The following is a 25,838-nucleotide window of genomic DNA, read 5'->3' on the forward strand; positions in this document are numbered from 1 at the left end:
ATGGATGAGAAACGAAAAAGATCTGATGAGACTAATTTGGATTTGTGCTTGAAAACTCCAACTCAAGATGAACCAATTAATAAAGTTCAAACATTGGAAGAAGCAATGAATTTTGAACTCAAGCATGGTCATGTAGATCCTAACGTAGATTTGAAAAAGTCGAGAAGGTTATATACATATATGATTTTTTTCATTCCATGTTGCTTTTAAAAATGTGAATTTTTTTTATCATCATTTGAAATTTTTTGATGAAAAATTTATTGAAATGATTGATTGTGCGAATTATCAATTATTTCGATCAGATTTTCTTTTTCTAATTATATGGGAGATAAATAGATTTTACTTTATTTTTATAAGATTGGAATATATATCAGATAATTCTTTTTTTATAGATACTAAAAAATATAAATTTCTAATTGATGTTTGAAATTTTAATAAAAAGTCAATTGAAAAGATTTTTAACAAACCAATGGTCAATGGATATGATCCGATTAAAGAATTTTATCAGAAAATTGTGTTTTCTAGTTGTACGATAAATAATATTTTTATTTTGTTGTTATAAGATTTTATGTGTTAAAACTAGTAATTTAATTTAATTTTTTGAAATTGTCTTTATAGAATCATGTCAAACCGACTATCAGCACAAAGATCCAGGATCAGAAAGATTGAATACACAGCTGAACTGGAAAAGAAAGTCAAAGAACTAGAGGTAATAAAAATTTACATCAATTTTTTAAATTCTAATGGTGTTTCAATTCATTATTTAATTTCATTTTTTACCTTGGTTGGTTTGAAAATAGTACACGCGCGTGCACATATATACACATGAAAATATAAAAATTTAAGAGGCTTGTGAAAATTCAATGGTGAATGCAATTTACTTTTAGACAACTCTAAAATTTGAAAAAATAAATACATCACAATAACAGATCGAATAATAAATTGCTAGTTACTCAAACATATTTTTTATATAATTATTTTTATGAGTATTTTTTAATTCAATTTGAACCTAGTATGCTAATGCTTAGTTTGAGATCAGAAGTTTGAATTCATAATTACTCTACGATCACAATTCTTTTTTTTTTTAAAAAAAACAAGTCTTTCTCAAAATGATATCGCTTCAAAACTCATTTGCTAATTGAATAAGAAATTTTGTGCACACGTTTCAAACATATGAGTGTATGATCTTACTTGGATATAAATTAAATTAATCATTTTGCTAGGTGTACCCATAATAACATATCAAGTGTAATTTCACAAGTAAAATTTTGATAAAAATAAAATATAAGTAAATATTATTTCTATATTTGTTGTGAAATAAAAAGGTTGGTTTCGATACACTAGATTAAGCGTACCTAATTATATATATATACAAAATTTCTTTCTTACCTTTTACACATATACAGATAAAATTGATGAAGCGATGTCGAATGAATTATCAAAGTGTATAAGAATTTGTTGGATCTTCCAATATCAATAGGTTAATTGTTTCACTATAATTAATGCTAATAATCTTGTTCATATATGTATTGGTGCAGGATACAATAGCTTGGGCGAGATCAGAAATAGAAAATGTTAAAGATAGTAAAAAGAAGTTGATGCTGGAGAACAAAATGTTGCAAGCACAATTGGATATTGTCACTGACAAATCTAATTTACGTATTGGTATATTAATATCTCCTCTCCTACAAATTTTTATTATTATTATTTCAAATTCTACTTATGAAGGAATTACAATATACAAATGTTAATTAACTAATAATATTATAATTATCATGCGATAATGTCACGCCCCAAACTAGAGGAAGCGCAACCAGAACTCTATACCTTACTCGATTGAGCTACCACTGAGTCATAATGAAAAGGGAACACGAGGTTCAATAAGGCCATCACAATAAGATGATTGAATCGTGGAGGTCACAAAAAAATCAATATCATAAAGAAAGAGCCAACAAAGACAACTTAACTGATAAAGAACTACAAATCGTCAAAGCTGTAACTAAAATCATATATTTTAATAGCTTTGTCGACTTATTGTGTATATGATTTCAGTTGCAGCCTTATCGGATTGTAGTTCTTTATCAATTAATGAGTATAGGTCTTGTTGTCTCTTTCTTTGTGTCATTGATTTTGTTATGACATTGTTGGTCCAGATATTTTATTTCAACAAGTTATTGTGATGGACTTGTCGTTCCTTATTATTCCTTTTCCATTATGTCTTAGTGGCTAGCTCAATTGAGTAAGGTAGCGCATGTTGGTCACGCCTCCTTTAGTTTGGGGTGTGACAGATAATTAATGACAAAGAAATTGTTACACGATCAATTAATACGTAAAAATTCATTAAACTATACAAATTGTTACTCATTAGAACCTAATAAGTTAAGAAGATTTATAACTAACTAGCTAGAACGTACTTGATTAAAATCTTGACTTCCATCATCTTGATTGCAGCACAAACTCAAGAGTTGAAACTTGAGTTGAAGGAACTTGCAAAGACTCAGGAGATTGGAGGACAAAGTTCCAACTTTTATGAGTCTGAGTCAATTGCAGAAATAGACATGGATCAGTATCTCAACTTTGATGCCATGAACTTTTACCCACCCAGAATTGACGACCTGTGAACCAACCAACAAATGTTGTTGCTATTTTTGTGGGATTATTCCTTATCTATGTAGGGGTGGGGATGGGGACTGCTTGTGGGGGGGGGGGGGGGGTTAAGTTTGAAATTTTCGTTATGCAATTTAAGAATTTTTTACGATATGAATATCTAAGACAATGTTAAATACTTGGTGATCTTATGGATATTTAATTAATTTCTAATATTTGAAATGAATTTTTAAGTAATGTTTGTTGTTGGTGCCTAGTTTTTTTTTTTTTTACATAATTGATATGATTAAGGGGATCTATAAGGAGATGAAATTCTTTATAACAAATTTGATCAGAAGGAATTATTTTGTGGGAGAATTAAGTAGTGGGTTAGCTCCCTCTCTTCTTGTCCTTATTATTAGTACTAATAATATATACTATTTAATGTGCGTTGGTTCTTATTCTTTCATGTATATATATTACGAGTTTATAAAGTTGCAAGTTAAACATATTTTTTTTGTTGATAATTAGTAGTAAAAATAAAAAACTTAAAACATGAAAAATAAGACAATCTTTTCATAACATATTTCATCAATAGGAGACGTCAAACCTCCTTTTTACATTTATTTTTCTATTTCAATGCTAATATGTTATTACATTCTTTTAGATTTTATCAAATGATTTACAACTTCACGATCCTCGTTAGGATACATGTCTCGGATACCTAAGATATGCTAAGTGGTTCATGTCCGCACAAAGCAAAAGTTGCACGGAATGTGGTGGACGATCTATTATTACCATGTCTTCTTGTTGTATCCTTCCCAATGTCGCCAGGTGATCTGCGCAGTTATTTTCCTGTCTCAAATTGTGAATTAGTACAACCCTAAGTTCGGATATAAGACTCTTTCATTCTTCTATAACAACACAATCGGGGTGACTTTCCAAGACGTTAACCGTCAGACATAGCCACTTCAAGGCTTCGCTCGAATCTGTCTCAATAATAACTTTCTTCAAATTGTATTTCTTCACCAGTATCAGACCTCCGTGTATTGCCCATAACTTAGCTGTAAGACTTGACGTAGCTCTCATGTCAGTCGTCCATAGAACCCGCCCAACCATCTTCCCTGGTCATCACGTGCGACCCCTGCAAGCCCTGCCAACCCCGAATTAGGCATGAAGCTGCCATCAGTGTTGATCTTGATACATCCTTGGGGCGGAAAACCCCAACTAATGAAAATAGGTTCTGTATCGACCACTCAATTTTCTGTTGATTGAAATGAATGATATTCAACTCTTGGAATTAGAAAAAAATATGAATTTTGACAATAAACTGGATGAACGTATGTTGACATTGTTTTTGTAATATCTAAAATTGCACTTAATAACACTAAGACCAAAAGTAAAAAAAAAAACGTGAGAAAAATGAGAACTAATGATAAAACTAAGAGCACATATATATAAATCTCAATTTGTAATAGGATTCAATTAATTAGCCTTGTCGAAAAAAGGAAACTAATAAAAAAACTTATTAATCCTACTTCATGCCGGATTCAATTTAATTAGCCAGGTATGGAAAGTTAGAAAAAGGAAGGTTTATATTAAGTACACCATTATACGCGAGTACATTTTCATCTATCTAAAACAATCTTCCACACCTCAAAATACATGTGGTGGCAAGATATACGCTTTTTGAGTAGGGATGGCAATGGAGTGGGGTGGGGTGGGTTGAGCTTAACCCGCAAAAATTTTAATCCGCCCCGCATAACAATTTTTTCATTTTCAATCCACCCCATCCCACCCTGCATAGACCCGCCCCACATGAATCCGCCCCGCATAACTTTTTTAATATTTTCTTTTTCTAGTTAAGTTTGATACTACAAATAAAATTCATAAAAATAAATTCTTTTTTCCATTAAGTTGTACTAATTTAATAGGATAGTGACTTAAAAATTTATTTTTTAGAGGTCAATTGGAAAACATGTAAGAAATTGTATTATTTTTTAATCAAACCATTTTCATTTACTATCTTAAATATTTTAGTAGATTTATAGAAGTTATCTTAATAAATAATGTTTAATTTATCAATCCTATAACATGTGAAAACTTAAAATTAAATTTGAATCCACATAAAATCACATATACCCGCAACCCGCCCCGCCCCGCATTAATTTTAAAAAACCCACTTAAACCCGCCCCACCCCACATATCCTTAAACCCACCCTATCCCCATCCCCACCCCCCGCATCCGCCCGCACCATTGCCATCCCTATTTTTTAGTATGAAAAAACTTGAGTTTCTTCGGTGAAAGAACTCAAAGTACATGTGGTGGCTATACGCCTTTTGAGTATGAAAAGGTTGAACTATTTCTCCTGAACATAGCAACCTGCAAATATATAGTACAAGATGATGTAATATCCTACCTTCCTCAAATTCCAATAAAATTTCACCGAACATTTTGAAAAGCTACCTATTGGTAATCAAGAATGTTTATGGATACAATAAAAGAAGAGTGGTAAAGAAACTTGATCTGTTGTTACCATAATTAGCAAGAGATTGAGGCGGATTTAGAGTGGATCCAACTAGTTAGGTTGTACACTCATTACTTCTAGGAGATCACATGTACGTTGCCTTTAAATTTTGAATACGTCTTTGATCAGTAACTGGAATCTTCCTCAACTCATCCTTCTCTAGTTCTTTCGAACCCAAACGCGAGGCCTCAGCTTTCGCGGACTCAAACAGAAATCTCACATTGTATCGTAAGATACAACGCGAGATTTCCCTGAGAGTTAGGGCACATATCAGAATAAGTAGCACGGCTGCAACAACTATTAGTAAACATGAGCTATTTGAAATAATCGAGTCATCACGGTCATTATACGACTGAATAGTCGATGGAGCCCGAAAACCTTTCATCAATATCGTAGAGAAAGAGAATTACAAAGTGAAGAATCGAATCTTTCATTGCTAGCTCACATTACATTTATGATTTATTGTACACTATTTTGGCTCATAGCTCTACTCGTAGATCATCTTTCTTCCATCCAAAAGTTACTCCCGATTCATTTTACTTGTCCACTGTATTATAAATATTTTAAAAAAAGTTTATGGTCTGAAATATATCATAAACATTTTCGTGGATATAAAATCATATAATTAACCATGATATAAAAAGTTTATAACTAAATTATTAAAAAATGTCATTGATTTTTAAACGAATGAAAAATGTGTTTGTACAAAATGAAACGGAGGAGCAACTCTTCTTTTTTGTACAAAAGATAATTTGGCTCATCGATTCTCAATAGGCGATTTGATTTGTATTATATTGTTTTGAACAGTTTTCACTATATGAACAAACGTTTAAAGTTGAGTCCGCCACAAAATTCACGTTTTTTAATCATAGTACCAAAATGAGACTCATTTTTTTAATTATCATTTTGCCTTGATATTGAAATTTCATATTATATTGTTCACATTCTAATTAGTAAGTTAAGTGTGCGGGGAACGGAATGTCAGTTCTGTTTATATAATTTTTAATAATTCTCACCTCGTGAGTTAGTTTAACGGACCTTGACCAAGCATATTTATTGGACACGAGTCCTCAACATTGAAGGAAGTGCATGAAAAATGTAGTACTACTACTAAAGACAGAGCAAAGTTTGTTTCTTTTCAAAAAGAACTGAAAAAGGAAAAGATAGCACAAGCTACTTGCTTTCTTGTTGAAAGGTAAATGGATATAAGGCCCCCTTAATCCAACAATATATATCTAACTGTTCTTGTTGGTTTGTTACAACCAATTAAAGTACACTTCAACGACATACCACAAGTGGGGTCTGGGGAGGGAGGGTAAAGTGTACGCAACACTTGAGGTATATAATTCAAATTCATTACTACAACATTTTCAATGCCACAATATTAATAACTACCTAGCTATGGCTTAATGCTACAATTTAGCTGCTACAACATCAAAGATCATTAAGAAGGAGGGCCATGAATGTGCTTCCAGTTAATACAGACAAGTAATAGTGATTCAATGAAGAGAACAATGTTCAGTATAATTTATGTAGACTGCTTCTTCTTGAACCTCAAAACTGTCACATGCCTCGTGGTGTACATAATACTTACCAACACCTGGTGTTTATATCAAACCAACAAATGCAAAACCTATATGTCGTTTATAAATGCATTGTCACTGTAGTTTTCAAGTGACAAGTCGATTTGTCTGGTCTAATACTGAGTACGGGTAAGTTTTTACTATACCTCAATATCCAGACAATGAGAAAAGAAAACAATTAACCCTAAGGAACGACAGTAATCTACCATTTACCAAGATAGCTGGTGGCAGTCATTCAAACATCAAAGAAGAATGAATTAGTCCAACTAGATTTGCACTTGGATCCTTAAAGCAAGGGTAGACAGATGTGTAGGCTCTCTTCCAATATCCAACTTCCTAGAAATGCTTTTGATACTATCTTAGCTTGATCAATTTCAAACTCACTTTCCTCAAACACCAGCTTTCGCTGTCCGCCAAGGCAAAAATAATTAGGTAGGATGTTTTAGGTCAATTGTGATCAAGCCCAGAGCTTACTCTTCCATTATAAGATTTTCATTTGTGATAGTGAAAGACAGCCAGCAGTTTAGTCTGATCATATAACCTATCAGTATATTCTTCCAAGGGATGCATTCACCATGAACAATATGTTTGTCCTTTAGGCTTTAAGCATAATTCTACAAATATAATTTTTACTGCAACAAGGGAGAGCCCACAACTCTCAAACTAGAAAGCTTTCTGTGGCTCGAGAACTCTAAACCTCTGAATAAACGTGTATAGTTGGGAAGGAAGAGCATACAAACTTAATATTTTTTAACCAATGAAGGTAAGTCGAGGCTTGTTACAAACACCATCCAATATATATGGCACCTGAATATATTGACTAATGCAAATAGATAGTGTAAAAGGAAAATGGTGGATTCAACAACTGATTTGAGGGATTGGCAAACCAAATGTCTGGGATTGACCTATGTATGCTTGAAAATAAGTATAGATGAGTTAAATACACATTATAGAACCCATACTTGTAACATACAATGTCTAAATTGAATTCGCTAATGTAGAAGAGGTATTGGACTAATAAAGGAGGCTAGCCTGCCCAAACAACACATTTTTGCTAGGCCACAGCCCACAAGCAAAATCGAACAAGTCTAGATGAATCAATGAGCAACATTTGAGTGTCATTATCTTTACACTAACCAACTTTCTAAAAGGGATTTTTATAAGAACTTCAATTAGGGACCCTTCGATACAGAATCAACCTAATGTATATGACTAAACGATCAAGCACAAACAATTGTTACACAGAGATAGCATATGTAAAAATCAGTACAACCAAAAATTAAAAAGATGAATCAAATATACGAAATTTCCCGAAGGACAACATCAGAATTCATGCATAATTAGCATGTATTATCCCACATAGTTGTAGTCACTTTTCAATTAGTACTTTACAGAACTATGTCAAAAGCAAACACCCAAGAAAGAAAATCAACTAAAGAGAGCATTTTGCAAAAACCAAACTGCCTTCTTTACTTTTATAAGCTCAGCAATCCCTCTACTACTAAAATTTTCACCTCCTTTTTCAGCTAATACTTTCTGACTAATCTAACGAAAACAATGTTAACGATTGCATTCAGAGTATCGGGTAGTAACAAGAAGGGCACCTGATCAAACCATTCTCATTACAAACCGTGCAAGTCCTGAATCCACTTTTCTCGCTATAACACTTTTGGCTACCACTGCACTCTTCACAGAGAACAAATCTATTACCTCCACACACTTCGCACGTGCTGAATTCCGCCGGAGTCAGCCCTTCAACGTATTTCTTCAGCTCACCGGCTTCATGCAGCTGAATAATCTCCGCCGCGCCACCAACGTAACTCCCGCCGATGAAAACTCTGGGCAAGGACAATTTCGTCTTTACACGGGTACCCAATATCGTCTTTAGCTCTTCCATGAACCCCGCATCCATAGACACATCTCGTTCATCAACCGAAACACGAAAGCTAGACAGAATCGATCGAACGGCTTTGCAATCATCGAATGTAGAACGAATTACTCTAAGGCTGGTGAAGTAAATCACTATTTTCTTCTCAGCTGCTGGGATTTGAATCGATTTCGGAGTTGTTGATTCGGGTGCGGGTGCGGGTCGGGTTGAGAAAGCACGGAGGACGGCGTTAACGCGGAGGACACGATGGAATATATTGGGTTTTTTGGTGGTGGTGGTGGAAATGGGTGAATTGTAATCAGAATCGTCGGAGAAAAGGGTGTTGATATCTTTGAAAGAAGAACAAGAGAAATTGGGAGAATTGTTGTTGTGAATCCAAATCTTTGATTTGGTTCGACTAAGCAACATGATTTCCAGAAATCGAAACAACAACGAAGCTATGATCAGCGCGACGCAATGGGGGTGTTGTTGGCTGTCCCTTCCGATTTTCCGACTTCTACGAATGGGTTATTATTAAAACAATCGTAGTTCGACCCGGTCCGCATCAATCAAATTCAAATGCTTCCCTTTTACTGTAATTTTGTTTAGGCTTAATACATATTTTGCCTTTCTAACTTGTAAAAAAAATATTCATTTGATAAATACTTTTAACTACCAAATCCTTACTTGATAGAACATGGGGCCAAAAATTGTACAAGACTCCAAACTGGTGGCGCATATAACGAAAGTATATTTAATAGAAAAAATTGAACTAATTGTGAGCGTTTATGTATGTGGGCACGTACTTAACAAAAGGATACTCCTTATTTCAATATGTTTATCCTACTAAAATATTCGATATAACATGTGTAAAGTAAGAATTTTCAATATGTTTATCCTACTAAAATATTCGATATAACATGTGTAAAGTAAGAATTAAAGAGTTGTAAAAGATTATTTTTGAAAGGGAAGTGGTAAATTTTAAACCTATAATATATATTTTTTTATCTCAATGCTTGATTAAGTGACACGTGTTAGATTTTTTTTTAAAATATTGATCCTCTTCCTCAGGCTCCGGCCGGCCTTCCCTTTGGTCTTGTCTCACAGAAAAATTGGGAGAAATCTAACGAAATAATAGAAGTTGGCTGGCCAGATACCTACACATTTCTCCTCTTTATCTATTTCGATTATTGTTCATATCATCTCTTTTTTTCGTATTTATTCGATTCAATGGTGTTTGATGATTTATCTCTGTGAGGCGGAGGGGAAAAAAAAAAGGAATTAGAGGAGTTTGGGTATGGCAAACAATGTTAAAGAAGGCGAGAAGAAGTTGGTAATGTGCCTTCTCTTTCTTTCTTTTTCTCAAGTTAATGGTGCATGTCACAACATCATCGATGCGTGAAATATATACATGTTGATTATCTAAAGTGGTCAAACACTGACGGGGTTACAGTAATGTCCGAGCAATTTACGTGTACCTCGACTAGTTATCTGCTACAACCATCAGCACATGCACTATATAATTTTGCCTACTAAAATTCAGGCAGAAGTGAAAAAAATCACCTAACTCATTTGCGACAATGAAAGACAGCCAGCAGTTTTTACCTATCCCAAGTTTGAATGTACATGTCAGTATTTTCATTCAAAAGATGCTTTCACCATAAACAAATGTTTCTCCTTTAAGCATAATTCTACAGATATAGTTGTTACTGCAACAAGGGAGAGCCCACAACTCTCAGGCTACAAAGCTTTCTCTACCTCTTACTAAACGTCTATAGTTGGGAAGGAATATCACCCAATCTTAATATCAAAATGTTGCCAAAAAGCCTGTTACCTGTTACCTTTCATCAACACAGATAGATACTCGATAACTCTATCTACCAAAACTTGGGACTATAGAAGAAAAACAACTTCAACTTAATCCATTTGTCTAAGCTTTGATGGCAGAGTTTGTACATAGGCTAGTGAGAGAAAGAGAGAGAACAAATACCTAACAGAATAAACGGTCATATGCAAACTCTTCTGAGCATCATCGTTGGTAAAACAAAATAGAAATAGATAATTTTGGAAGGGATCTAAGGCTATACAAGGAGGTTGGCCCCTGCCTCAAAGTTGCTAAACACATTCAATAGATTATGTCACAAGTAAAATCAGTATTCAGAAACCAGAATTCGAGCTATGTAATGATTTCTTTATTGGAAACAACATCTCTATCTCTGTCTCCACGAGGTAGGCATAAGGTTTGTGTACACCCTACCCTCCCCAGACCCCACCTAATGGGATTTGTTGTTGTCGAATTAGAGCCAACCAAAAAATGAGGCAATGTGCAAGATTTGATTGTCATTACTCATTATCTTTATGCAAAATTGCTAACCAACTTTCAGAAAGACATTTTAATAGAACTTAACTTCATCACATATATACAGATAATGCATATGACCAAGACATTAGAACTCTAACATTCTGTTAAACAGAGAGTGTTACCCCTAATCAATAACAATTTGCCCAGGCACAGCATATTTGTAATCAAGCAAACTATGAAAAAAAATACATAGAAAAATCAACTAAAGATAACATTTTGCATCTAATCAAACTGCTTTCTTAGCATATAAACACACCCCAATGCACCAATTCCCTCTACCTCCACCAAAAAGGGGAAAAAAAGAAGAAGAGAAAGTGAGATTAATCATACAAAAAGCTGCTAATGGAAGATTAAAAAGAAGAAGAAAATGAAGTGTATAAAGTTTTCATCTTCATTTTCAGCTTATACTTTCTGACTAGCCTAAAATATAGTTATAGAGCTTGCTAATCTAATCATAGTGTAATTGGGGCATAGTAACAAGATGGGCACCTGATCAAACCATTCTCATTACAAGACGTACAAGTTCTGAATCCACCTTTCTCGCTATAATACTTGTGGCTACCATTGCACTCGTCACAGAGGATAAATCTATGGCCGCCACACACTTCACACGTGCTTAAATCCGCCGGAATCAGCCCTTCAACGTACTTCTTCAGCTCACCTGCTTCATGTAGCTGCCGAATCTCCTCCGCACCACCAATGTACCTCCCGCCGATGAAAACTCTCGGCAAGGACGGTTTCGTCTTTTCACGGATACCCAATATCGTCTTTAGCTCTTCCATAAACCCAGAATCCATGGACACATCTCGTTCGTCGATCGAAACCCGGAAGCTACGCAGAATCGTTCGAACAGCTTTGCAATCGTCAAATGTAGAACGAATTACTCTCAGACTTGTGAAGTAGATCACTATCTTTTTCTCAGCTCCTGGGATTTGAATCAACGGCTCCGATTTACGGGTCTCCTTGAGATTTGATTCGGGTTGAGGGAGGAGGGTTTTGAGGGGCAAATCGGGTCCGGGTCGGACTGATAGAGCACGAAGAACAGCGCTAACACGGCGTACACGATGGAAGATATTGGGTTTTTTGTTGGGGATGGGTGAATTGCAATTTGAATCGTCAGAGAAAAGGGTTTGAATATCTTTGAAAGAAGGACAGGAGAATTTGGGGGAATTGGTGTTGTGATTCCAAATCTTTGATTTGGTTCGTGTTACCAACATGGTTTTCAGAGATCGAAGAACTGAATCAACAACAAGAAGAAGAACAACAACTTTGTTGAAACTTGGTAGGATTTGGTTATTGAGGTTTCTTGGTTGAAATCAATGGCGGAAAATGGAAGAAAATATATTGTAGAAGAAGATGGGAGTGGGGACAGTGAGAAGGAGAAGGGTTTGGCGTCAGTGTTAAGGGATTATAGAGAAGAAATTGCGAACGCGGTGAAGGTGTCAGGGTGGGTGGGGGTGACAGTGGCAAACAGAGAAAAATTACTCTGATTTTAATATACATTTTCATTTTTCCTTGTTATATTTAATACTAATTATTTACAAAATCTAAAAATATAGTATAGTATTAATTAATATAAATATTATCATAAAATATTTAAATCAGTTACTACTATTATTATTATTTTTTTAAAAGAAAAAACATACCATGTTAATATGAAGGAATCATTAGGATGACTCATCTCGTTTGGAGGGTGGTCTATCACACAAATGACTTAAAATCGATTTGTCTTCAATATTTTTTAAATCAAATTTATTGCATAAAATTTATCTACTACAATTTTCATCCCTATATAATTTATAAATTATTACATAATGGAGAATTTATCCTATAGACCTATACTCACCACAGAGTGCTAATTCAAAAGGAGAGACAAAAATTAAAACCGCTACTGACTATTTTGGGATTAAAAAAATATGGAGGAAAAATACTTACTCCCTCCGTCCCATTTTATGTGAGGTACTTTGACTCGGTACGGAGTTTAAGAAAAAAATGAAGACTTTTAAAACTTGTGGTCCAAAATAAATGAAAGAAATTTGTGTGGCTGTAAATCATTTCATTAAGGGTAAAATAGACATTTTATAGTCAAATTATTACTTAATATAGAAATGTGTCATTCTTTTTGGGACTGACTAAAAAGGAAAGTAAGTCACATAAATTGGGACAGAGGGAGTATATGAAATGAAAGAAAGAGAAAAAAATGAAGAGGAGATTTTGAGGATAAAATAATACTATAATAAAGGAGAAGAAATCTGACTTGCACATGTTTGGTTTGACTATTTTTTTATTTTTTTGGTAAATTAGAAAATTAACTAAAAAAATAAAAGCCATACGATTTTATTCTGTCAAAAAAAGTTTTGGTCATAGTTTTTGGATTAAATTAAAAAATTATTTTCAGATAATTATTTGATTAAATTTTCAAATACTCTGAGCCACTTTTTGAGATTTCAACTTATAAACTTTAAATTTCAAGTATCAACTTCAAAATCACGATGAGAGAGAGTTGTTCGGATAGTAAGCACCCCTCACTTTCAACCTGAATGTTGCGAGTTCAAGTCACCAAAGAAACAAAAGGGGTGGAACCTCCTAGGAGGATTAAAAAAAAAAATCAAAATCACAAAAATTTAGTGCGATGTTTTATTTTATCAAATTTGTTTTTTATTGGCCGAAAAGTGTACACATTAGTATATCCTTCTTTAAATATGTTTGACAATTATTTTATTGGCTTCCAGCAAATACGTTCAATATGAAACTATAGGTTATAAGAGGTTGATAATTGTGTGACAAGATTGACCATAATTAGGTAGGCTATTTCCAGTTCCAGTACTTAATATTTCAATTCTTTTACTAATTGTAACACTCAAGTGATGCTTCATAATTTTGTATTAAGACTAAAAGTATACATTATATTACTTGATTTTCGTAAACAATTACTTTCCTTGATCTTTTCTAAAAATTCTCTAAAAACAATCGATTTAGTTTGAGTCGTGACATTATTATTAATATTCAATTAAGTTTTTCCTTCATAGTGATTTGAGTTTTGACTGAATGGCTTAACAACATCAATAAAAATGATAATTTTATTAATTTAAGTTAAAAATAACTTCCTCTATAATGTGATTATTTATTCATTCGTTGTGAATACTCAACATAACTAATACATAAATTTATTCATAACTAATATTACATTACTAATATTCGTACAAATCTAGTTCAATTATTTATCAAACTCTACTGTTCTAAACTGAAAAGTCAACAAAATCATAGAATATGGGAGATTTCAAAACTTAGCTACTAAAATCTGTCTCGTAGATTACCAACTTAAAAAAAAATTAATAAAAATTCCAACTTCAATGATTTGTATTCCAATTAGTAACATTTTACAAAGAATAGTTCATTTACATAGAAGAAAAATGTAGAGAGTTAATTAAGTAAATGCAATAAAAAAAGAAACGTCATCCAAAAAAGTTTTGAATAATTAAAAGAAGTCATTGAGTAATTAATCGATTACGGGTTGATTAATTAATCGATTCATTAAATAATCCAAATTGACCCGTTTAAGAGATGGGTCAGTTTGGATTACAACCTAAATTGACCCGTTAACAAAATGTCACTCACGTAACATATCAAAAGTTTTGCAAATTTATCATGTGAAGTTGACTTAAATAATATTACAGCATGTTATGGAGGGGGCGTTCGATATTCGGTTTAGGTTTTTCGAATTTCAAATTTGGTAATTCGATAATTGATAGTCAATACATTTGCCCGTACACAGGTGACATGTCAATTTACTATCTTTATATCCATAGCTTTGAAGACACATATACAAAAAAGAAATCACTAAATTGATGATCATGACTACTCGATTGATGTGGGTAAGGGTGGGAGACAATTAATCTCGAGATAAGCTCATGAGATGATGAATCATGTAAATCACGAAAAGAGATTTGACGTACGAATAAAGTCTCATATTGATAGTGAAAAATAATTATTATTTTTAGTAAAATATAGTACTAATACTCTTAGAGGAAAGTTATATATGATGTTGGTCCCAATGGTTGAGAATACAATTACATAATAAAAATGTGATTTATCTACAAGTTTGAGTTTTTAGATGAAATGATTTACTCACTTCAATATGATATCAGAGCAGACAGTGATCATAAGATCGACTATCACCACCACTCATTTTTTAAAAAAATTCACGTATTTGACTCATGAAAAAGAATCAGACTCACACGTGAGGAGCATAATAAAAGTGTGTTCTCTATGTGAAATTCTACTCCCATATTATTAGGAGCTAGCTATAACGTTGGTCCTCATAACGTTGACACTATTGCTTATTATTATTGAACATATTAAAAGTTGGATAGCTACGTGATCAATAATAATTAATACTCAATTTTTTTTAAAAAAAGTTTGGTATAATAGTAACATTTTCAAACTCAAGAGTCATTAGTACTATATAATAGAATCTAGCCATCCATAAAATGAATTAAAATGTGTATTTATGAGTACTGATGAGAGGATAAGCAAGCACGTGGATTGTCGAGAGAATGGAATTCAAGATTTGGGAATGTTAGCAAAAATTGCTAGGAGAATTATTTTTGATTGACGAATTTAGAATTTTAATTTTAATAATCAGGAATTCTATAAAAAGAAATATGGGTTATTGGATTTTGAATAATTTCTTTATGTATACTAAGTGGAGTTCTTGACAAAAATATAAAATTTTGACCAAATCAATTAAATTCTTACGAATCTATAATTATAACTCTAATTCCGACCTTGTTCTTTTCCTGATCCTTTTTTTTAGTAAATTAATTTTTTTAAAAGGCGCAATATAAGCATAGTTTGTTTCGATTCTTTTTTTTTTTGAGTGAATGTCTCAGAAACAATATCTCGATTCCACATAAATAAGGATAAAATCTCCCTACATTCTACCGTCTTCAAAACCCACTTATAAAATCACAATGAGTATGTTACTGTTGTTATTGGCAATTTAGGCATACATAGGATACATTGTATATACAAATACTATATGTATTTTTTCTTACCTTCTTGATTTAATCCAACCACCTAATATAAAGATCATGAAAATATATTCCTTTTTGTGCTGAAGTTTCAGTCTCAACAAGTTTGATTGAGATTATAAATTAGTAATTGGTACTAATTAATCTAAAGTGAGATGTGTTAATCACCACAGAGAAAACTAATCATAAGGATCAATGGATATATTCTTATTAAACTTTTGGGGTGAGAGACACCCACCACATAGATTCTTATCCACATTTTCCTTTGAAAATAATAAAAACTCATTATCGATTTGTTTGATCTTAATAATTATTCACTTTTTTAAAAAAATATTTTTTTTTACTATATTTAAAATTTTGTATTTAGCCATAAAATTTTCAAATTTAGAAAACAATTTATAATTTGTTTTTCGGCTTACTTTTTACTTTTGAGGTTGTATTTAAATACCCTCAAGAATAAGGAAATAATATTCAAAATATTCTCCGTAAAAGTATAACCAAACACAATTCCATATTCAACTTCAACTCCATAAATTTCTCGAAAAAATAAAATATATTTGAAATGTATGGTCAAACCCTACTAAAATTTATATATATTTGATGTTTATATCAATTTAATAGATATAAATTATAATTTCCATATACATATTTATATTGATATATAAATGATATATATATATATATATATATATATATATATCCAATATGGATAAGTATTTATCAAAATAGTACTGATAAATAAGCTATATATATAGGGAGAGATAATATATCAAAAGTGCCTTTACAATTGTATGATCTTCAATATACCATGTTGTTTCTATAACATTATTTTAACACAGGGTGACACACATTAAATTTGAGACGTTCATAAATAATTATAAGAAAATCAATTTACTTGAATAGGGCCAATAGGAAAAGAATAACTTTTTTTCTTTTTAGCTAATACTCACAATTAAATACTTAATAAATTTAATTCCTAAGTTTTATGGATAAACCCCTAACAATAATATTAATGATGGATTCATATCTACAATTTGTTATAACATTAGTGAATATGTTCTACATCAAAAGACTTAGATTAATCAAATGAATCCGGTCTCATAATACTACATTCACTCCTGAATATTAAGTACCCATTAAAATAATTGAGATACACGTAAGTTATTCAGACACGTTGAGATAGAAAAAATTGTGCAATTTCTTATTCTTTGGGGGTGGGAGGTGGGGTGGGTGGACCATGTAAGTGTATGATTAGAGGGCACGAGAGGAGTTAGATTGGATCATATTTCTGCAATATAAAGGAAGATAAAGGTTAGGTCATATATTTTTGACACAACCAAAGTAAGTGGTTTCTGAAAAGTTGCATGTGCTTCATAATTCTTCTACAGCAACCACATTAACAAACCAATTTTCACTTTTGGTCACATGCTCTCTTCTTTCACACGAGTTAAAGTTATATGTATTGTCAATATAAAAATAAAAAAAATACAGTAAAATTAATTAAAAAAATACTTACAAGTTATATATAATGATAATTAGGTTTTACAATCAAATTCTATGGATATTCAATAATTTTTTTAATTAATATAATTGAGTAACAATTATTGTGTTCCTTGAACAAATTGTGCTTTAGATTTGTCATTAATATTATTTTTTTACCTCTCCTAGGAGTTTACATTTTCTTTCACTTTTTTGATTACTCAAACCCAAAACTCTAGAATCAGAGACGAAGAGTGTCTACCAACTAGACAACTCCTTGTAATTTAAAATAGTACTACACCCTTCTCTTCTTTTTCCTTCTTTTTTTTTTGGGATGTTGATTGATGAGTAGTACAATGCTCATTTTATATTTGGTACTAATTGTTTTCCTGAAACATGAATGAGGATAATTATGAGTATATCGCGAAAAAGTTTTAATTTTTTTTTGTAGATCTTAAAAGATAGAAAGGGTATTATGATTCATATTCATAAGTTAATTATCCAAAAAGAAAATAAAAAGAGCACTTGCCTTTTGTTTTACTTATTTTTTGCTTTTGACAGTTTATCAATTTTCCCCTTTTCTAACCTATTATTTGTAAAAGAAAGCAATATTCCTTTTGGATAATTGATCAAGTCGTTGAGTGACTCGTGTCTGTTTCATTTCAATTTGATGATAATAGGCGTTTATTATAATTAATAATTATAAAGATTAATGGAGGAAAGTTCTTTTCTTTGCTACTGGCCTACAATAAGAAAATCATGAGTATTATTATTATCATTATCATTGTTAGTACTATTTTTCTTAAGTAATAATATAACCATATTTGAGGATTATCTATGTTCCTGCTAAATTATCTGGGAAATCCGGTTAATAAAGGAAAACAATGACAAGAGCGAATTGCTCGGATGGAAAGCCCAAGGAAAAAAAAAAGGAATGAGGGCCTATCTTAACCAGCCAATATCCCACTCCAAGCCCAACTGTAGGTAGGCTACAATTGAGCTGGGCCGGCCCAGGGAAAACTGGTAATGCACCGGCCCATCAATCTTTCTTGAATTTACTTACCAAAAACCAACACTTTTCTGTTAGGATTAAACCATAATTAAAGGTAAGAAAAAAAATACAAAGTAAATATGCTAAGTGAAAAAAATAATTATAAAAAAATACATGTCACATATTCGTTGGTTCTGTGTAAAGATCTAGGCACTTTTTTAGGGAAAATTATGCAGCAAACACTTAGCCTGTATTAGGTATTATAGCTACCGTTTAAGAAAATTGTAATTCACGGCTACAGTTTCCCCAATTCTTGCTATTCGTCTGATTTGTATTCGATTCCTGATTGTATACTTCCAGAATTTTGTGCCTTAGCTATTTGTATACGATTTATGAAAATATTATAATAAATTACCATGTTTGTATATTAGCAAGTGAAATATACAAACGAAGTTCTTAAAAATTCTTAAATGTATAAATAAAGAATTTTAATTATCTCTCGTATCAAATGAGCCCATAATGTCTTATTACACTATCATGAACTTACATGCAGAACTTGCCTATTTCAAACTCAAAACTCAATGCATATAGAAAACGATTAAATTCGTTCAAGCTGTCAGTAAATATTAGTATGTGTTTGGCCATAGATTTCAAATATTTTTCAAAAGCTGGTTCAGTTTTCCAGCTTTGGATCTGCCTTGAGGTTAAAAGTCTAATTGAATCTGCTTTCAAAAGTTGGCCCATCAAAATGTCATTTGGATCTTTTTCCTATGGGAAAAAATAGTTCAGATCTTATATTCCTTGTTTTTACTTCTAGTGACAAGGAAACAGAGAAGGGACCCATAGTTAGCCACCATAAAAACATAAAGTGCAGCTAAACACAAAAGACCTAAATTACTAAGAATTTGTGGTCTCTCATGCCTCAATCCTTATATTTCTGTCTTTTTCTGCTTTATGCTAGTTTATCAATTCACAGTACAGACAACATGAAGAGTAACTAATAATGATAAGTGGCAGCCATAATAGGACTAGGAGAGACCAGATGTGACCCAACCAATCATGTCTCTAGCACAAAACATAAACTATAAGCTGGAAAGACATTCCAAGAGGGCAAAATCCAGTAAATTTCTTTTCCTTTCATTATATATGATGATAGGAGGATATTTATCATTAATCAAGGAAGGATTTAATTTGCATTGCTACAAAGGATCTACGATCCACTTGAGGGATAACACTGGGTATGTTGTTGTTGCTACTACAAAAGATCTACACGAGGGATTGCGGCATCTACTAGACTAAAACAGCTTCTTTTACATTTTTATGAGATGGAAAGGATTTTCATTACCTATTCTTACTGTTGCTATTACTGCTGGAACGTACCAATGTTGACACAATTTCCGTGAACTGAGGACGATTTGAAGGACAATTGTCCCAACACTTGATCATAAGAGATCTCAAAACTTGTGGGCAATCCTTTGGAATTTCAGGTCTAAGCCCACAAGCAGCAATTCCAACAGCAGCCTGTACTGGCGAGTAAGCAGAATATGCTACCTCGCCAGCCACCAATTCCCATATAATCATGCCGAAACTATATACATTACTCATCCAAGTCTCTTTAACACTTTCAGGGTCACCTGCAATTATCTATTACAACCAAATACATGGTTAAAATGTGAAAAATATCACTTTTATCATTTATTGTGCATAAAAGTAAACAGCTCATGGTGCATTACTTCTTTGACAAACAACAAACAGATCTTAGCATACATTAACATCAACGTCCGAGGCAGGCAAGTTATTAGATACCATTACATCAATCAAATAACAAGGTATTTTACTAAAAAAAAACTAGCATGTTCCACAACTGTCAATATAGCTCTAAAAGGATTAGCACTTCAAATTTGTCCTCATGTTGTCTGATCAAGCAGATTTAATTAAAACAATTTATAAACTAATTAATAGAATTATGCGATTTTGGTCTCTCCACTAACAAATTTTCAAATACTTAATGGATTATTGATTTTGAATAAGAAGTACCATAAAAAGAAGCAGACACATAGTTTTCTTGTTAGGGGATGGACCAACTGAGATGCTCAGTATGATATTCAACGACATACCCAATGTGATCCCACGAGTGGGGTCTGGAGAGGGTGTGGTGTACGCAGCAGACGTTACCCATACCTTGTGATGTTTAGTATAAGATTACAAAGGATAAAATTGGAATAAGCCAATATCACAATTTCCCCTAAAAGAATTGCATAAATTCATTTGAAAATTGTCCCCACTCCCAGCAATAGAAAGGGAAAAAACTGTAGCACCAGAAAGAAAGTTACCAAACATCCATAAGGATTTGCATCTTCAATTAAAAGTGGGTTCCACTAAGAGAAATTAACTCAGAATTGTTTACTAGAATAAAAACAAAAGTACATAATCATGCAGCAGAACATAAGTGCTAATTTCATAAAGCAAATAAAGCAAAAGAAAATATGATAATATGCTGCGCATGCTCAAAAATCATGGCAGGATTAGTGGCAACATTTTTATTAGTAGATAATCATCAAAAGGCCTATCCAATGAAGACGTTGATATGCTTTCAGAATAGTAACAAAAATCAAAACTTTTCTCCTCTTAAGAAAAATTAAACTACTCATCTTGTGGCAACAAAAGATTAATTTCCCCCTTCTCTTTATGTATGGACAACACACAGAATATGCTTCTCAAGAAAATTTTAGATGATACTTTGTGGTCATTATGTATGGGATGCCCAAAGGACTGGAAAACATCACATGCCACTCATTGAACACTAACTCGAAATTTTTATAGTACAGAAACTGTCATTGCTGCGGAGATAGTTCAGAGTATCCTAGTTTTAGAGAACCTAATTTGCCATAAAAGACAAATAATTGAGTAGTAAAATGAGACGGGACCAAATGGAGCAGAATAGATACGGAAGATTCATTTAACTTAACTAGTTTGACACATAGTTGTTGTCATTGTTGTAGAAACTGATCATTGTTTTGCCCCTCTTATCACACTACACCCAAGCACCATAACAGTATTTTGGCCATTTAGGCAAGCCCTTTCAACCTTCATTGACCTTAATTTCAGGTAGATTTAGCACATCTGACAGAGAAAAACTCTCCCTTTCTACTCACGGTCCTTTCTCTCATCCCCAAAGGACCAAAAAAAAGACAAGTAGGGGCCAGGTATTGTCTTATAAGAACTCTCAGCCTCCCCTACCTCAAACTGATACTCAATTTGGCATCGAAAACTGTTTACTCAGGCTACCACAGCATATGTGGAAAGATTCTACCAAATTAGCTGAGAACTCATGTAAGAAAACCTATCTTTGACACCACGAACCCCAATGTCACAGCCTAAAATTAATTATACCACAAAAAATTTTGGTTGACATCTTTCCGACAAATCTACTATCTCCACTCTGTTAAGACTTGAGATGCTTTCCAATTAAAAACTGTGGTACAGTGAAAGCGGATCACATTGTTATGTAAGGCCCTAGATTTTTCTGGATGACTCATCAATATGGAAACTTGAAGCCATCACCTAATGATGAACTTCACAACATATGAAAAATACTCTTATACTTCCAATAATTATATAAGTTACTCCACTTATGTTTAACTTCTAATTGGTATAACAAATTTCATCTGAAGTGCTCTGCCAGAAATGGAACAAAAGATCCCAACACTTTTCCCCCTCAATCTATCACTACCCTCAAACTGTAATGCAATCTGAGAGCCAACCATAAAATAATGTTGGTACCATCCCAAGAATAGCCTTTTTCAATATATTTCCAAAAACATTACTGAATACTCCAGAATAAAGAGAACATATGAATGTATATATATGGATCAAATTGGATGTAGAAGAGAACAAACCTCAGGAGCTAGCCATCTATAACCATCAGTCTCATACTCCATGGCCTCGTCAATACTCCTGCAGGCAGCTACTATGCCCATATCGCCCAAGCAAGCATTCCCATTTTTGTCTAAATGGATCCTCTGTGTATTGAGATCTCTATATGCAACTCCATGATCATTCATGAATTTGATTCCCTCAGCTACATCAGTGGCAATCCTCATTATTTCTTTGGTCTGGACTTTCTTTTTCTTTACCAATAAGTCATAAACTGATCCACCTTCCATCAACTTAGTCAGAACACACAAGCCATGATTTTCATTGATGCAAACACCAAAAAATTGCAATATACTCTTGTGCCCGCAAGTCATCAGCTCCAACAAATCTTTTCGAAGCACAAACTCATAGGCAATTCCTTTGTCACAGCCCCTGAGCTTCTCAATCGTAACTTTTTTTCCCTTGTATACCCCTTTGAATGTACTAGGTCCAATCTGATCGATGAACTCAAGATTATCAGAGCTCAATAACCACTTTCCAATCTCATCCCCACCAGATAACACTGTCTGCCATTCATCCACCGAGACTGTAAACAAAGAAGTAGGTAAAGGCATTTGAAGCTGGACCTTTGGGCTCGAATTTTCGAACCCATTTTTGTAAGTTGGCTGCCCAGAGTCCTCTTCAATGTCTCCATATTCTCTGTTCTTTGTGTTCTCTTCTTGAGTCCCACAAAGGCCAAATGGCAGCTTCTTCATTGAAGTAGATTTTGGCTTCTTAAGGGATGATTTAAGAACATTCTCGATACGAGCTTTAAACATTTTTTCTTTCCCAGATTGAACCAAAAGCATCACAACGCCCAATGTAAAACCTTTCTTTTCAAAGATCTGTATCTTTTTGCAGCAAATTGAGGCGCTGTCGAGTGCCCCGGACATTGCAGGCCATGAAATAGAGGAGTTACATGCAAATGTCAACTTGAAAATCGACCCTTGGACTTCATCATCAGATACCTCTTGTATCATAATGGCTGGGTGGTCCTCTGCAGATGCCTGCTCTATCAATCTAATATGTAGAAACACATCCTTCATTTCGAATCCAGCTTGCCCATAGCTATCAAAAACAAGCCAAGTAAATAAGAAAATGCAAATACCAAAACAAACAGCACCAAAGCCAAGAAATTAGACGGTGACACACAATAGGAAAATATCTAGCTTGTGGTGGTCCAACCGAACAGTGCTCTTGGTCCAAACCTTACACATAACAACAAGAAGTCAACAACTACTACTAGTATGTCTCAATCATAAACTAGTTGTAATTGATTATACAAATTCCCGATAATCACTCCACTCAACTGATCCATTTTCAATTTGATGCTCATGATCACGTATATACTGTAGCGCAAACACTTCAGGAGTTTTAGAGAACCCACAAGTCACACTTTATACATATGTAAAAAAAAAAAAAAAAAACTATACTGTAAGCTCATAACCCAGGATTACTAAATCTTAGATCCGCCATTTTAATCATACACATATAAAATCATCGTTAATTTTTTTTCTCGGAAAATTTCTTCGGACAATGCAACGACGAGTTTATTTATAACTAGTAGAAATGCTAAACCTGAGTGGAAAAGAATCGTAATGCTTGCGAATGTTAGAGACAAGCTTCTCCGGAAGTTGACTACCAGGATAAAGCTGAGTCAAGCCCCGTACCACACTTCCCCAAACGTGCTTCCGGCAGGTCTCAACCCGGTCCGAGGGCGGGTCACGAACCGATTCAATGTTGAGCGAGTTCTTAAGCGACGCAATGGCCTCCGATACATTCCGGCTCAGCCTCTGTAAACGCTTCTGCATCGCAGAGGACTCTTTAAAACTTCCATTGCTTCCGGCGCCGGTAGAACTAGCACCACCGGCTGAGCTACCATTTGCCGGTGGCTCCTCCGATCTGTCATTGTTACTCATTAGAATTTGTTCTACCATGTCCTCGTCCATACTTGCTCTACTGGACCAGCACTCCAATGCTGCTGCCATGAGTTGAAGCACGCAGATCCAGAATATCACGTCTTCCTTGTTGATTTTTAATAATATGAATGGTTAGTTATTATGTGTATATGATTTGAGCCTAGCTCCAAGTGAACACTAGCTTAGAGGTCTAAAAGTTTCTATAAAAATGGACTGAAAAGTAGAGAAATTGTTATTTATTTATATAGATAGAGTAGGGAAATTGTAGTAATAAATGAAATACACCAAAGTATGTTAATTATTGTTGTATGAATTATTAATATGATTTCCTTTTAGGTAATTCATTTTAAAAAGCTATTGATTGCCTTAAGTTGATTTTTCAATATGCATTATTATTCATTATGTATTCTGATAAGTTTTACTTGAATAGACAATTATTTATAGTTTACCTTCTTAAGTATTAATTATTGTATTTGTATTCTGATAAATTTTACTTGAATCGATAATTATTTATAGTTTACCTTCTTAATTTAAAAATGAGATTGCCTACCTATCAGCCTTACATATATCACATTAATAACAATAGTTTAAAATGAAAAATATTGAAAACATTTTAAAACTAAATATGATTTTTTATTAATAGCTTTAAAAATATCTATTTAGTAACTGAACTTAAATATATCTCTAATCTTGCAACATAACATAAGTAAAATATATCATTTATATTCTCGTTCAAATTTAAGAGTATTTCAACACTTGTCTTAATTGTTTTATTAAGAGTCTCACTCTCTTACAAGAGTTTGAGACTGTTAGTCATGTCATATCATAAATCGAAGATGAATCTGAATTTAGTTAGTCAAACAAAAAAATGTTTTAAAATTTACATAGGAAAAATACTAATAATTTATGTTAAATTCAGAATATTTTCAATATTCCTATCTAATTTAAAATATATTTTTTTAACTCTCGAAATTAAAACAAAACACATAACTGGAGAAGAGGATGAAAGTAATATTTTTGGCTGTGTGAGCGTAATTGAGGGGTAATTTTATGGGAGAGGATGGGGAAATAAATAGGACCGGTGACAAAAGAGTGAGCTTAAAGCGACGGCCGGAGCGGTGAATGTGATGATAGTTATGTCTGATTAAACATGGAATAGTGATAGTGATTTGTCATACGGTGTCCTCGGAGATTGAAGCAATTCTTGGGATGTGGGCCTCTATTTTGTTTTCTGGATATTTTTGTTATTTTAATTTATTTGTTTTATTTTTTTAAAATACTATATTATAATAAATTTTTTATAGTATAAAATTGTAGTTATAAGATTTAATAATTATTTTATTTTATTCAATTTCGTATTTAATTAAAACAGAACAAATAATTAAAAAACGGAAAAAGTAAATCATGTTGCATGTATAGTGTAGCTTAGTAGGTCACGTGTTCTCTATTTTTTCATTCTATGTGATTATATATACTTCGTGTTGATGATAACTTTACAGAGATCTTTGTTGGTTTTGGTGTGGACAGATTTGAGCCCATGACTTTTGGGTTGGATTGAAAATTGGGAATTTTTTT

The 25,838-nt window shown here is 33.0% G+C and overlaps 4 protein-coding genes across 4 annotated transcripts; 1 reads left to right on the forward strand and 3 right to left on the reverse strand.

The window, feature by feature from the left end:
- On the forward strand, positions 1 to 2,621 carry LOC125807771 (transcription factor VIP1-like). The gene is made up of 4 exons (XM_049487511.1): positions 1 to 167; positions 619 to 709; positions 1,539 to 1,665; positions 2,452 to 2,621. The coding sequence occupies exons 1-4, from the start codon at positions 1 to 3 to the stop codon at positions 2,619 to 2,621; spliced, it is 555 nt and encodes a 184-aa protein (XP_049343468.1).
- Positions 2,622 to 8,212: 5,591 nt separating this feature from the next.
- On the reverse strand, positions 8,213 to 9,041 carry LOC125807598 (uncharacterized protein At5g39865-like). The gene has a single exon (XM_049487335.1). The coding sequence runs from the start codon at positions 8,991 to 8,993 to the stop codon at positions 8,271 to 8,273; it is 723 nt and encodes a 240-aa protein (XP_049343292.1). The 5' UTR covers positions 8,994 to 9,041; the 3' UTR covers positions 8,213 to 8,270.
- Positions 9,042 to 11,140: 2,099 nt separating this feature from the next.
- Positions 11,141 to 12,386, reverse strand: LOC125807594 (uncharacterized protein At3g28850). The gene has a single exon (XM_049487330.1). It carries the CDS (start codon positions 12,141 to 12,143, stop codon positions 11,379 to 11,381), a length of 765 nt encoding a protein of 254 aa, XP_049343287.1. The 5' UTR covers positions 12,144 to 12,386; the 3' UTR covers positions 11,141 to 11,378.
- A 7,161-nt stretch (positions 12,387 to 19,547) lies between these two features.
- Positions 19,548 to 24,474, reverse strand: LOC125807564 (serine/threonine-protein kinase STY17). Its single transcript, XM_049487299.1, has 3 exons — positions 23,923 to 24,474; positions 22,329 to 23,412; positions 19,548 to 20,073 (listed from the first exon to the last, which is right to left on the reverse strand). Exons 1-3 carry the CDS (start codon positions 24,330 to 24,332, stop codon positions 19,771 to 19,773), a joined length of 1,797 nt encoding a protein of 598 aa, XP_049343256.1. The 5' UTR covers positions 24,333 to 24,474; the 3' UTR covers positions 19,548 to 19,770.
- Between the last annotated feature and the right edge of the window lie 1,364 nt (positions 24,475 to 25,838).

This window comes from Solanum verrucosum, unplaced genomic scaffold, assembly GCF_900185275.1.
Source record: "Solanum verrucosum unplaced genomic scaffold, falcon-dt-bn FXZP01000183.1, whole genome shotgun sequence".
In the NCBI taxonomy this organism is placed as follows: domain Eukaryota; kingdom Viridiplantae; phylum Streptophyta; class Magnoliopsida; order Solanales; family Solanaceae; genus Solanum; species Solanum verrucosum.